General features: G+C 43.4%; 1 protein-coding gene across 3 annotated transcripts; it reads left to right on the forward strand.

Moving 5' to 3' along the window:
• Positions 1 to 1,572: 1,572 nt before the first annotated feature.
• Nplp1 (Neuropeptide-like precursor 1) lies at positions 1,573 to 10,217 on the forward strand. Of its 3 annotated transcripts, none has more exons than XM_017154973.2 (5): positions 1,573 to 1,895; positions 7,136 to 7,255; positions 7,383 to 8,070; positions 8,216 to 8,445; positions 9,584 to 10,217. In XM_017154973.2, exons 1-5 carry the CDS (start codon positions 1,824 to 1,826, stop codon positions 9,914 to 9,916), a joined length of 1,443 nt encoding a protein of 480 aa, XP_017010462.2. In that variant the 5' UTR covers positions 1,573 to 1,823; the 3' UTR covers positions 9,917 to 10,217. The 3 variants fall into 3 exon arrangements, with proteins under 3 accessions (XP_017010462.2, XP_017010465.1, XP_070069945.1); XM_070213844.1 differs by lacking the exon at positions 1,573 to 1,895 and adding an exon at positions 6,955 to 7,034; XM_017154976.3 differs by lacking the exon at positions 8,216 to 8,445 and having other exon boundaries at positions 9,584 to 9,785.
• The last annotated feature ends 728 nt before the right edge of the window (positions 10,218 to 10,945 follow it).

Consider the following 10,945-nt stretch of genomic DNA (forward strand, 5'->3'; position numbering starts at 1 on the left):
TGCTGCATTAAGGGATCTGGGCATAACCGCGGCTCTGGCTGTGCCGCGTGCGTGGTGGTTACGTTTCAGCCTTTTACGCTTCATAATTTTCGTATTCAGAAATTGCATAAATTTAGCCTACAATCGGCGGGTGGGGGGTGCAGTCTGTCAGACGGCATTACTTTTCCAGCTATTTGGTTATTTATTATTTTCGGGACTCATGCAGACAGGTCACAGCCGCACGGGGGGTTCTTTCTTAATTTATTGAATTTTTTTCTGTTACCCCCAGGTCCTTAAATAACGAAATGTATTAGCAAGTATAATTGATATTTACTATTCGAAATAATCGACAATTTAATGTGATTGATAATGTATTGCCAGCCCATGACATGCGATAATCAGATTGAAAATATATCAAATTTCATACTAAAACAATTAGGAAAATATTTCAAGCAAGCCTAAATGTATTTAATTATTGCCATTGACTCCAATTGTGGTTTTAATCATTCAAATAAAAGATATTTAAAGAATATACTGGTTTTTGATGCATTTTTAATTAGTGCTTAGTTCGAAGATCAGAAAAAGAAAGGACATTTATTTGAAGAACGCTTCCTGCTTTCCGTTGCAATTCAACCCACAACGAAAACGAACTGTCACATATTTCAGAAACTTAGAAAGTTATGATGCGTCCAACCGGCGGCCACAGTGCGTATGGGTAACTCGGGTTTCCATCTCGGGTTCGCTGCTAGTTTGGCGACTGGCGTTGCGCAAGTGCTCTTGCCGGGCCTACCGCCTGGCCAGCTTTGGGATGGCCCCGCTGGGAGCAGCGACATATGGCCGGGAGCTCGAGTTCAAAGAGAGCTGAAACCGAACTCTCTTTGATTGGCCCCTAAGAGAGTTAAGCGACACCGCGCACAGTGACCGCAAGATGGTGTAGTAAAATAAATCACTTGTGTATGATGTGATGATTATCTTAGGGATTCTAAAACCCATTGTACACTTACAATATTGAGACTAAAAGAAGAAGAAGAAGAAAAAAAGAATTGCGTTTATGCCCACATATCGTAACACGAAATATAATAAAGTAATACAAATCACTAAAGGTTTAAAACCCCATTTAAAGTTGTCTGTTGTCGTCTTTAAAAATAGATCCATCTTTAAAATTTAAAAAAAATATAGCATACTTTTCACAGAATTTTTGTGAGTTTTGTGGGAACCCTTAAATATGAATCACTCATTTAAACTGGGCTTTCTGATTTATGGGTTTGTACTATCGCATCGTTGCAGCCACTGTGATGCCGCTTGGCCTGAATACACAGGGCTTGCCAACAAGTTACAGAGTTCGTGTCCTGCAGCCGCCATGACGTCATTACCTACATAAGCGGCCCACAAAACAGGACACTGCTCGCGCAACAGAGAGCCCGACGTGCACAGCGATACGATACGACGGTACGGTACAGGGCAGCAACAGTTGACAGCCGTTATCCGAGCTCGGCGCTCCGGTTTCGCTCCCACGAGAGAGAGCTTATCCGGGGGGCCGCTCGGGTATAAAAAGTCGAGTGTCCTGGCCACAGGCAAGCAGTCGAGCAGACGACTTCGTGGCGAACGTTTCTGGTACAGCGGCTGGTAAAGAGCAAGGCGTCGCGATTGTTACAGTTCCGTTACAGTTTGAATCGGTCCAAAAGTGAGTGCTGCAGGAGCGTACTTTGGGTGCGAGGCAATTCAATTTGTGAGCCAGTGCGAGTGCGGTCGATCCTTTGGTCGCGTCGATAGCGAAGCAAACTCAATTAACAGGGACTTTCGCAGTGGAACCGCTCTCAGGAGGACACCATCCACCATCCACGATGCAGGCGGTGCACAAATCTGCACACAACAGCAGGCGGCTGATGCTGTTGCTCTCCATGCTGCTCAATGCCGTAAGTCCTGGGGATTATATTTTCAATTTTGAAATTTGTAGCGCTATCAGCAGGATTCGGTCGGTCGGTGTGTTTCATGGACCGTGCTGCCTGCCTGCTCCTAAATTTATCTTTTTATGTGTTGACGTGTGCGGTGGGGCATGAATTTTGGGCTTCGCTTCTCCACGACGAGCGGAAATTGAAAATGCGATATAATCCCTGAAAGATGTTCGTATTTATAAAAGCTAATTATAAGTATTTGCCAGGATGTCCAGCTTGGGAATTTTCTTAACATCGCTTTAACATCCCAATGTGTAATCTCCTTGCCCCCAGTCCCCTTTGCAGGATGAAGTGTCCGCTTCCCATAAATTTGCTTGTCAGAATATACAAAATTGTCTCCAGCTGCTCAGCTCCGAACTAACAAAAGGACTAAATTATTCTCCATTTTTCAAGGCCCCCGTCCAATTTGCAGTAATTTACGTTGGCCAAGCCAAGGCAGGCCACGCCCCATTTAATCATTACTCTTCTGCGGCTGGTTTTACTGCTGCAACAGTTGCCGCTGCGGTTGCGACATCATCATTCTGGCCAGGTCCACGGCGACACGTTCGGGCCAAAAGTGCAGTTTTTCATTTGGCGTTTTCACTCCTCTTTCCTGTGAATTGAACCATTTTTTGCGGCATGGCTGACATTTCTATTGTCCCTCGCTGACATATGGTGACATTTCTCCATATTCGCGGAACTTGGTATTCCCCTGACAGCTGTTCATCATAACTGGCTGCCGGAAAACGAACTAAAACTACTTTGTCAAAGTGTTTTTGTAATACCTACAAGAAAGAAAGTCTTTTCATGTTGGGTAACTAAACCCCTCTTAGCTTGCACCAAACATTAATTAAAAGTTTCTTCATTGCTAGCAGCAGATTTAAGACGCTTAGAATATCTCAAGTTTCTAAATTTTAATCTATTTCCAGCCGACTGAGAGTAAAGCATAAAAGAACTTGATGGTGAATACACAAAGTACTTAAATTCCTGTAAATAAAAATGATACGAAATGGATATTTTGTGACGACCATAATTAAAACGGTTTTCAAGTAGGATGCGTAAAAAAAATTAAATTATTTAAGAGGAAATGTTTATTATGGTTCTGCTTCCAAGCAGATAATTTCACATTTCCTGTATTAACTTATTGTGCTGCCTTCAATCAGCAACTTATCTTTCTTTGACATTTGCGTGGCTGGGAGGATAAATCTGCAAACTCAGCGAGAACAGCAACGTCAGAGGCGACTGCAACGTCAATGACAACTATTGTACAACTTGGTTCAATATAGACTTGCTAATACGTTTTATTTTTCATATCGAAACTGCAATGTACCGCTGCACTAGGAACAATGAGTCAGCACAACACGCGTGACGATGCAAACAATTGAAGTGAAATGGATACCGATAGCGGGATGACAGAAACGCGTGAGTTTGCCATTTTCCTGCATCAGGCTAGATATGAACAGTTTATGATGAGGCTCGTCACTGTCGATTGCGGCGCTTATTGAATAAACACAGAAATCAATAGCCACCAACAGCAAATCAATAACAGTAAATATTCATTTTTTCCGTGACTTTCGGCTAATAAGGATATTGCGTATACGCACTGAACGAGTAGGGGGTATCAGGAGTAAGCAAATATTAATACTCTAAAGCAGATACTCATTCAAGTAGCGAGACTTTTCAGTTTCTACCGAAAAAAGGTTTTTTTTTTAATATTTAGCAAATGTTGACTTGGGGTCTTTAAGGAATTAGCAAAAAGGATTGTTTTTTATAATGTCTGAAAAGTTTTGTAAGCGCATTGATTAAATAAGTACGCCTATCCCAGACCTTTCGTAAACTTTATCGTCCTGTTGTCTTTCAATTAGGTTTCCAATTCGAGCTGCCAAGAATATATTATTGTAAAGACTGCTGCACAAGCGAATTGGCAAACAAGAAAGTTTAAATAGGAAAATGGGAAACATGCCTTTTATATATCAATATCATGCCTTGTTTCCATTGATACGCCAGTTGTGAGTTTACATTTTTATTAAAATGCCAGCAAGTCAAATTGATTTCATTGGGAGCACAATGGTAATCAATTTCTGCTCCACACAAAGCGCGCTATGCGGAGGGATGGTTATGGATCTCCCTTGTATGCCATTACCAGTGTTTGCTTTGCATACACTTTACAACTTCTCGCATAAAATGCAAAGGGAGAGCGGTTCCGGGGTGCTAGGCTTGGAATACTTTTGCAATCAAAACATACATACGAGTATATCAACAAGCTTTATGACGAGATGCCAAATTCTTAACACTACATATTGAATTTGCATAAAAATATTACGAACATGCTAACAAAGATTTATGTAGAAAAATTTACGCATGTCGACTAACTCATCAAAAGTAAGGCAAAGTGTAGTTTTATTCATTGCTTTCATGATGAAATTTCTGTTCTTCGTCCGGGTTATCTGTTCAATTAATCAGCAAAAAAGTCTTAGTCCATCGAATATATACTAACATTGTCTATTTTGGTTCAGGTCAGTAATTACCATATGCCTTCAGTGATTCGTACATACAATCTTCCATATGGGAATCGTTAGGTTTTTTATTTCGTCTCCTGTTGAGCGCGCCCACAAAGTGATGTAGAAAATGAAGTTACATTTGGTTCATTGCCAGAACCATTGCTGTTAATTGAGGCATTTCAACGCAATGGTAACATTTACATGGCCCTAAACCTTAAGTGTTATGGATACGAAAATGAAAACACAGAATGTAATCTAGAATGGAATATTTCGATTAACAAATTAATGCAATTTCTTAATTTTTTCCTTTTGATAAAAGGAAATTCCGAAACAGAGCCTATTCTGCTACTCGAAGCCCTTAAAGATTCTTTCGGCATATCACACTTGGAATGCTGTACCTTTTTCCATTTCACCTTTCCTCAGAAATTCCACAAGCGCAATGCCGCTGACGGACTCAGGACCCTGGACTCCACGTCCCCGGCTCTCAGACACTCGGAATTCTCGGGAAGGTCAGAGCACTTAAGTTTTAATATTGCGCACAGTATTTATTTAAGTAAAAGTAAAAGCAACAGAGTACACCATTAAATTGCCCATGGAGAGCCATGGCAAAGCAGGGCAGGACGTCTGCGATAATAAAATTTGCCTGCGGCTGGGCTCAGGCGACATAAGCGGCTCAACAGGCATCACAGTGAAAAACAAGAAAATCACTGAGTGTCGTGGGGAAAAAAGACCTTTGCTGTCTGGAGGATAGCAAAATGTCCCCAGGACTGCTGATGCGCAATCCTCATGGCGCCCTCGGCCATTGCAGATGGTGCATAATCTCACGCCTAATTAGGCAAGCGATCTGAATCCAATCATTCCCGTTTATTGGACATGTCCTGGCGTCTGTCCACTTGAGTGGACTCACGGATGGTTTAATTAGGTTCGCCTTTATTGCTTATCGATTTCTTCCGCTTTGTCGAGCTTAAACTTTAATTGGACTCCTTTTAATTGCGGCTGCACAAGTATTACGGCAATATTTCAGCAGAAGGAATGTTTTGCTGTCAGATGCAGATGAGACGGCGCTGCTGAGAGCTCGCAGGACCTGGCTAAAAGGTAATTTAATTATGCAAACAATGGCAAAGGAATCCTAATTATCCGCTCAACAGCCACCTGCTTAAAAGGGCGAATAATTAATCGGATTAAACTGCGCGAGATTCATAATTTTAATAGCTCATAAACCCGAAATATTTTACGTTCTTCCCAGCAGTTTTAAAAGTGGCAAAAATTAGCGCAGCCAGTAACCAACCACACAAATTGTTACGCAACACACAAGGCTGCCATGAATGGATTCCTCGACTATGCAAACCCACGCAGCAAAACGCCCCTACACTTGGCATTTTTCACTTGTTTGTTTAGGAAATGCTGGCGACAAGACCGCTTTTCCATGGACAGATATTCTTAAAGCCCCTGTGGCGTAATTTAATGTTACTTAGTTTTTTGCTATATATATTTCTAGAATTTAAAACCCTGATGGCACCGTTTGCATTGTATTTGATGAGCTTTTGTTTACTGGAATTTTCGCACCAGCGCGGTATAATAAGTCTTGAAAAGCGTTGGGTTTACGAAAACAAATAGCATTTTTGACCATTTTCAGCTTTGTTATTAATGGATGTTCTATTAAAGATTTATGGTGCAAACAATTTGAGGATAAATTATGTTTTCCCTGCACAAAGATTTCGTAGAACTAAGCACTACGATTTGTGAGTTGCAAACAAAATCCAAATGAAAACAGTTGACTTAGCAAACACCTTTGGGTTATTATTCCAAGTGCTAATAAGACAGAAAGCCTATAGCAGGAATACACATGGATTCTCCGAGAGGCTGTCAATTTTTGCACGAGATTTACGGGCACACACGCCGCCAGCCAGCACGTCCTGCAACACATCCTGTGCGCCCTTCCTTCCGCTACCCATCCTCCCTTCGCAGGCCAGTTATTAAAAGCGGAAGCTATGTGTCCTGGCCCCACCTCGCCACTCGGTTGGAGCGGAAGGCTCCACACACTCGAGCCTCCGAGATATCCTCCACCCATCTTGGAATTATCCTTTCGGTTGAGCGACCATTTGGCAAACAAACTGCTTCGACCTGTCTTCCCTTGTCGTCGTGTGCGATGAGGAAAAATATTATGACTTTGGCTCAGACACTCCTGTTGCTCGGATACACATGTGTAAACCCAATTCTTGTTTCTCGTTTTGCTGTTTTTCTCGTTTAACTTGAAAGGCAGATAAGTCAATGCGATGGCCCTTCAGCAAGTCGCTTAGAATTAGCTCGGACTACACAGTCTAAGCATTTACCCACTCCGGCGAGCTCCTGGCCCAGTCATCGATGCCTTTGCCACGCTAATGGACTCTTCAAAGTAGGCAACAATAAAGTAAATAAGTCGAAAGTGGTACTTCTAAAAAGCCATGCATCGTTCATGAGAAGCTTTGTGAAAATTTATGACCCCAAAAGCCCAAGAAAGTGAGTTGGTATCTTTCGATTCAGGGCAAGGAAACTTTGAACAGGCGAAAAAGCGCCAAGTGTCAACACATTTCAAAGTCAATTTAGTGTAAATAATAGCGACAATTAAGTGGGAGACAATGTGCGTCCTTGGTAATCGGCAAACGTGGGAGCAAATTCAACATTCTAGACCCAAATCCTGATTGAAATGTAAACGATCACATCCCTCATTCATTCTTTCAGGCCATCCAGCCACGCTCCTTTGTAGTGAGTGCCACTGATGACGTTGCCAATGTGTCGCCCTGCGAAATGGAGTCCCTTATAAATCAACTGATGAACCCCAGTGCCGAGTATCAGCTACACGTAAGTCACCTGCTGCAGTCGTATTTATTCTTGACGTTAAGAGATTTAAGGCAACATCTGCCCAAGCTTTGAATTTAAATTGTTTTCTTTCTTTCCATTCCATTCCGCGGATTCCCGTAATCCCTAGGCCTCCGCCTTGCGCAACCAACTGAAGAACCTACTCCGTGAACGACAGCTGGCCGTGGGCGAGGAGCAGCCTTTGGGTGAGTACTCGGACTACATGGAGGAGGACAAGCGCTCGGTGGCTGCCCTGGCCGCCCAAGGCCTCTTGAATGCCCCGAAGCGGAGCCTGGCCACCCTGGCCAAGAACGGACAGCTGCCCACGGCGGAGCCTGGCGAGGATTACGCCGACGCAGACTCCGGCGAGCCGAGTGAGCAGAAGCGCTACATTGGCTCCCTGGCCAGAGCCGGTGGATTGATGACCTATGGCAAGCGCAACGTGGGCACCCTGGCCCGCGACTTCCAGCTCCCCATTCCGAACGGCAAGCGAAACCTGGCCACCATGGCCCGTCTGCAGAGTGCCCCCTCCACCCACCGGGAGCAGCCGAAGCGAAATGTGGCCGCCGTGGCCCGTTATAATTCGCAGCAGAGCCACAACCAACGCGGAGCTGGAGCCGAGAAACGCAACCTGGGAGCCCTGAAGTCCTCGCCCGTCCACGGAGTCCAGCAAAAGCGCGAGGACGAGGAGATGCTCCTGCCGGCCGCCGCTCCCGACTACGCCGATCCCATGCAGAGCTACTGGTGGTACCCCAGCTATGCCGGCTATGCTGATCTCGACTGGAACGACTATCGCCGGGCAGAGAAGCGATTCCTAGGTGAGAACTCGATGGGTTTCTGAGAGGGTATCCACTTTCTGCACAGCTAACATTTATCAGCACCCTGCACCTTAGCTAGCTGCCATGCGGCACCTTTTTCCAGCACACAGTTCTGTACATATGTTTATATTATTATCCCAAAAAGACACCTCCAAGGATCCCGAGTTGTTCGGCATCGAGCATGGCAACGATGCCAACGATGCTGCTGCTGCCGAGGATGAGGAGCCGGATACGGAGCAGTTGCCATCGCCGCAGAAGCGTCACATTGGCGCCGTTTACCGCTCCGGATTCCTGCCCAGCTACCGCTACCTGCGGAGCCCAGTGGGCGGGGTCGGGGGGCGTTTCAGTCGCTCGGGACGTGACGCCAGGCAATTTGTATGAGTAAATGGCGATGGTTCGATGTGTGCTGCTTACTTTCACTTTATTCGTTTTCCTTCTTTCTTTTATTCTCTGTTGTGGAAATAATGATTGTTTTTGGTTTGGTTCGAGTTCTAGTAATTGGCCCAGAGACCTTTCATCTCTGGCCTTCTGTAATGTGCCTGTCGCCCTGTCAAGTGGTAGTGATTTGGCTGACACGTTTCACAAGTAGCATGCTAGACGTCGTCGTTGATCATAAATTGGCTCGTGGGATGTGTGTTGAATGCTTTGAGTTATTTCAGCCGAAAAACTCCTACTTCCTACTTTATTATCCAGTTCCCCGAAAGCTCCAGCCACAATCAAGCGTATTTCTCAGACATTTCCGCCGGCACACTCAATGTATTTTTTTCCACTTAAATGGTGTTCGGAAATTTGATTTGCGCAGGCATTTCCTCTTGTTGGGGACAATCGGCTAATTTCCGGCACTTTGTCTGCCCTCGGTTCTGTTACAAAGCAGACTTTCTTAAGTTAAATTGAAGAAAATAAATTGGTCTAATAGAATAAATCGGACAAGGAGTACTATTCGGTTTAAGTCACGTATACGACAGGAGCGCAATATTTTTTAGTATTTTTTTTTGAGAAGTGCCCAAAAGTATGCAATGATGTACGTGCATCTACATTCGACATTTCATATCTGATGTTGATGTAGATAAATATTACATGAATGGAGCATAATGAACCTGCACTTAAAGAAAAGTTTAGGCAAAAAGTTTAGAGTCTATCTTTAAGTCTTGGAAAAAGCTGTTTACAGACATTTGTATATAAATTCATTTAGAATAAATTTTTAAACTCCGTTTGATTTAGTGGTGTTAAAACAATGAGTTTGTATTGGCATGTTTAAGCTCTGATTGGCATGATCTGGTCTTCCTGTGGACTTTCTGTAAACTTTTTGCATCTTTGGTTTCTTCTGCTAAGTTTTTATAATTTGCGATTTGTTCAGTAGCATAGCTGCGGCGGGTCTTTAGCGAATCGACTGCATCCTGGACGTAGTGCATTGACTGCGAAACTGTTCTATACTCTGTACTCCTGTAGACCTACTTGAGAAAGTCGTTCCGAGGAGCCTTAATAATTCGAGCGGTTTCTTCGCCCCCAACAGGTCGGGTACTACCCCCAACACGAGCGACTGCGTCAACCCACCGCAGCCGTTTGTAAACAGTGTTTCATACCCAACCAACCGATGATCAATTGGAGTGGTGCTGGCATACGCGGCCGTCTGTCCAAGCACTACGTGGACCCGGAGGCCTCCGTCCTTCAAGCGCGCATGCCCAGCCTCACCAGTAACTCGCTGCCATCGGGACGCCCACCGCGTCCGCTCCTGCGCTCCGGGGCTCCGGTCTATCCGCCCTTCCACACCTGGGGCACTCCGCCGCGTATCACAGCACTGCATCGACGAGAATTCCGACGCAACTTGGACAATTACGAATACTAAATATCGACAATATACTCTTTATGCGAATTACGCGATACAGATTACCTTAATACCGTAGCCGGAATATAGAACTATTCAGTGAATGTACTAAATGTAGAACCCCCAAGTTTTTGGTCAAGTCACACAAAACACCTGCGGCCCTCACAACTACCAGGGCTCTCAAATCGAAAGCTGTAGTTGGAGGCGCTCCACTTTGTAGGATCTGTATTGCCATAACTCTCAATGTATAAATTATATTTACAAAACTGAAGTAACTGATATCAGTGCAAAGCGAAATAACGATAAATATCAAAGCAAGTCATATCGTCTCTATCATTTAAACTCTTGAAGGAAATATCCGATTAGTGCCAATGTTGTACCTTGCAAGATCTGGAGCTCGCTCAGAGAACTTTATCCTTCATTGCTAATATACTGATGCCAGTTTGGATTCCTTTTCCCTAACGTCTTTTATGTGTATATGACAATAAATATTTCCCCTAGTCCAAAGCTAAGTATTGCCACCAACGATCATTGATATATATGAGAGTGTTAACAAACTGCGTCAAAGACAATAAAACTTGGTGAGAAATAAAGAAAGTATCGATTTATATATACATAAATATATTATACATATATGTACTTCAGACAATAAATAAAGTATTGACAATAAATATAACAGGAGTATCGTATACTCCACCTCAAGTCATTCGGATTGATTTTAACTTTTTCAAATTACTGGTAAAACACCTGACAATACGAAGGAATATAAAAATATCCAAATAACTGCGTGTAATAATAAGTCTGATGTCGTCAATAATTAATTTAATCGATTATGAATTTTCAAATCAAAGTATTTCAAATGCGAAAGGTTAATCAAATAATTTATTAACAAGTATTTACCTCTATTATATGTATGTGAAACCTATCTAAGCGCTTGCATGAGGTTGAGCTCTATTGATAGGGACAGGGCTAGGATCTCGCAGCGGAAGTAACCACTAACTATCAACGTTATGTATCTGTATACACATTATGTATATCATATAAAATTAA

The sequence above is a fragment of the Drosophila takahashii genome, chromosome 2R (assembly GCF_030179915.1).
Source record: "Drosophila takahashii strain IR98-3 E-12201 chromosome 2R, DtakHiC1v2, whole genome shotgun sequence".
Lineage (NCBI taxonomy): Eukaryota > Metazoa > Arthropoda > Insecta > Diptera > Drosophilidae > Drosophila > Drosophila takahashii.

What these genes read in the sequence shown, in the direction of transcription:
- Nplp1 (XM_017154973.2), top strand. Translation starts at nt 1,824, where the DNA reads ATGCAGGCGGTGCACAAATCTGCACACAACAGCAGGCGGCTGATGCTG. An exon ending in GTGCCGAGTATCAGCTACAC is followed by an intron (nt 7,256 to 7,382) that starts GTAAGTCACCTG and finishes CGTAATCCCTAG; the next exon opens with GCCTCCGCCTTGCGCAACCA. An exon ending in GACGTGACGCCAGGCAATTT is followed by an intron (nt 8,446 to 9,583) that starts GTATGAGTAAAT and finishes CGCCCCCAACAG; the next exon opens with GTCGGGTACTACCCCCAACA.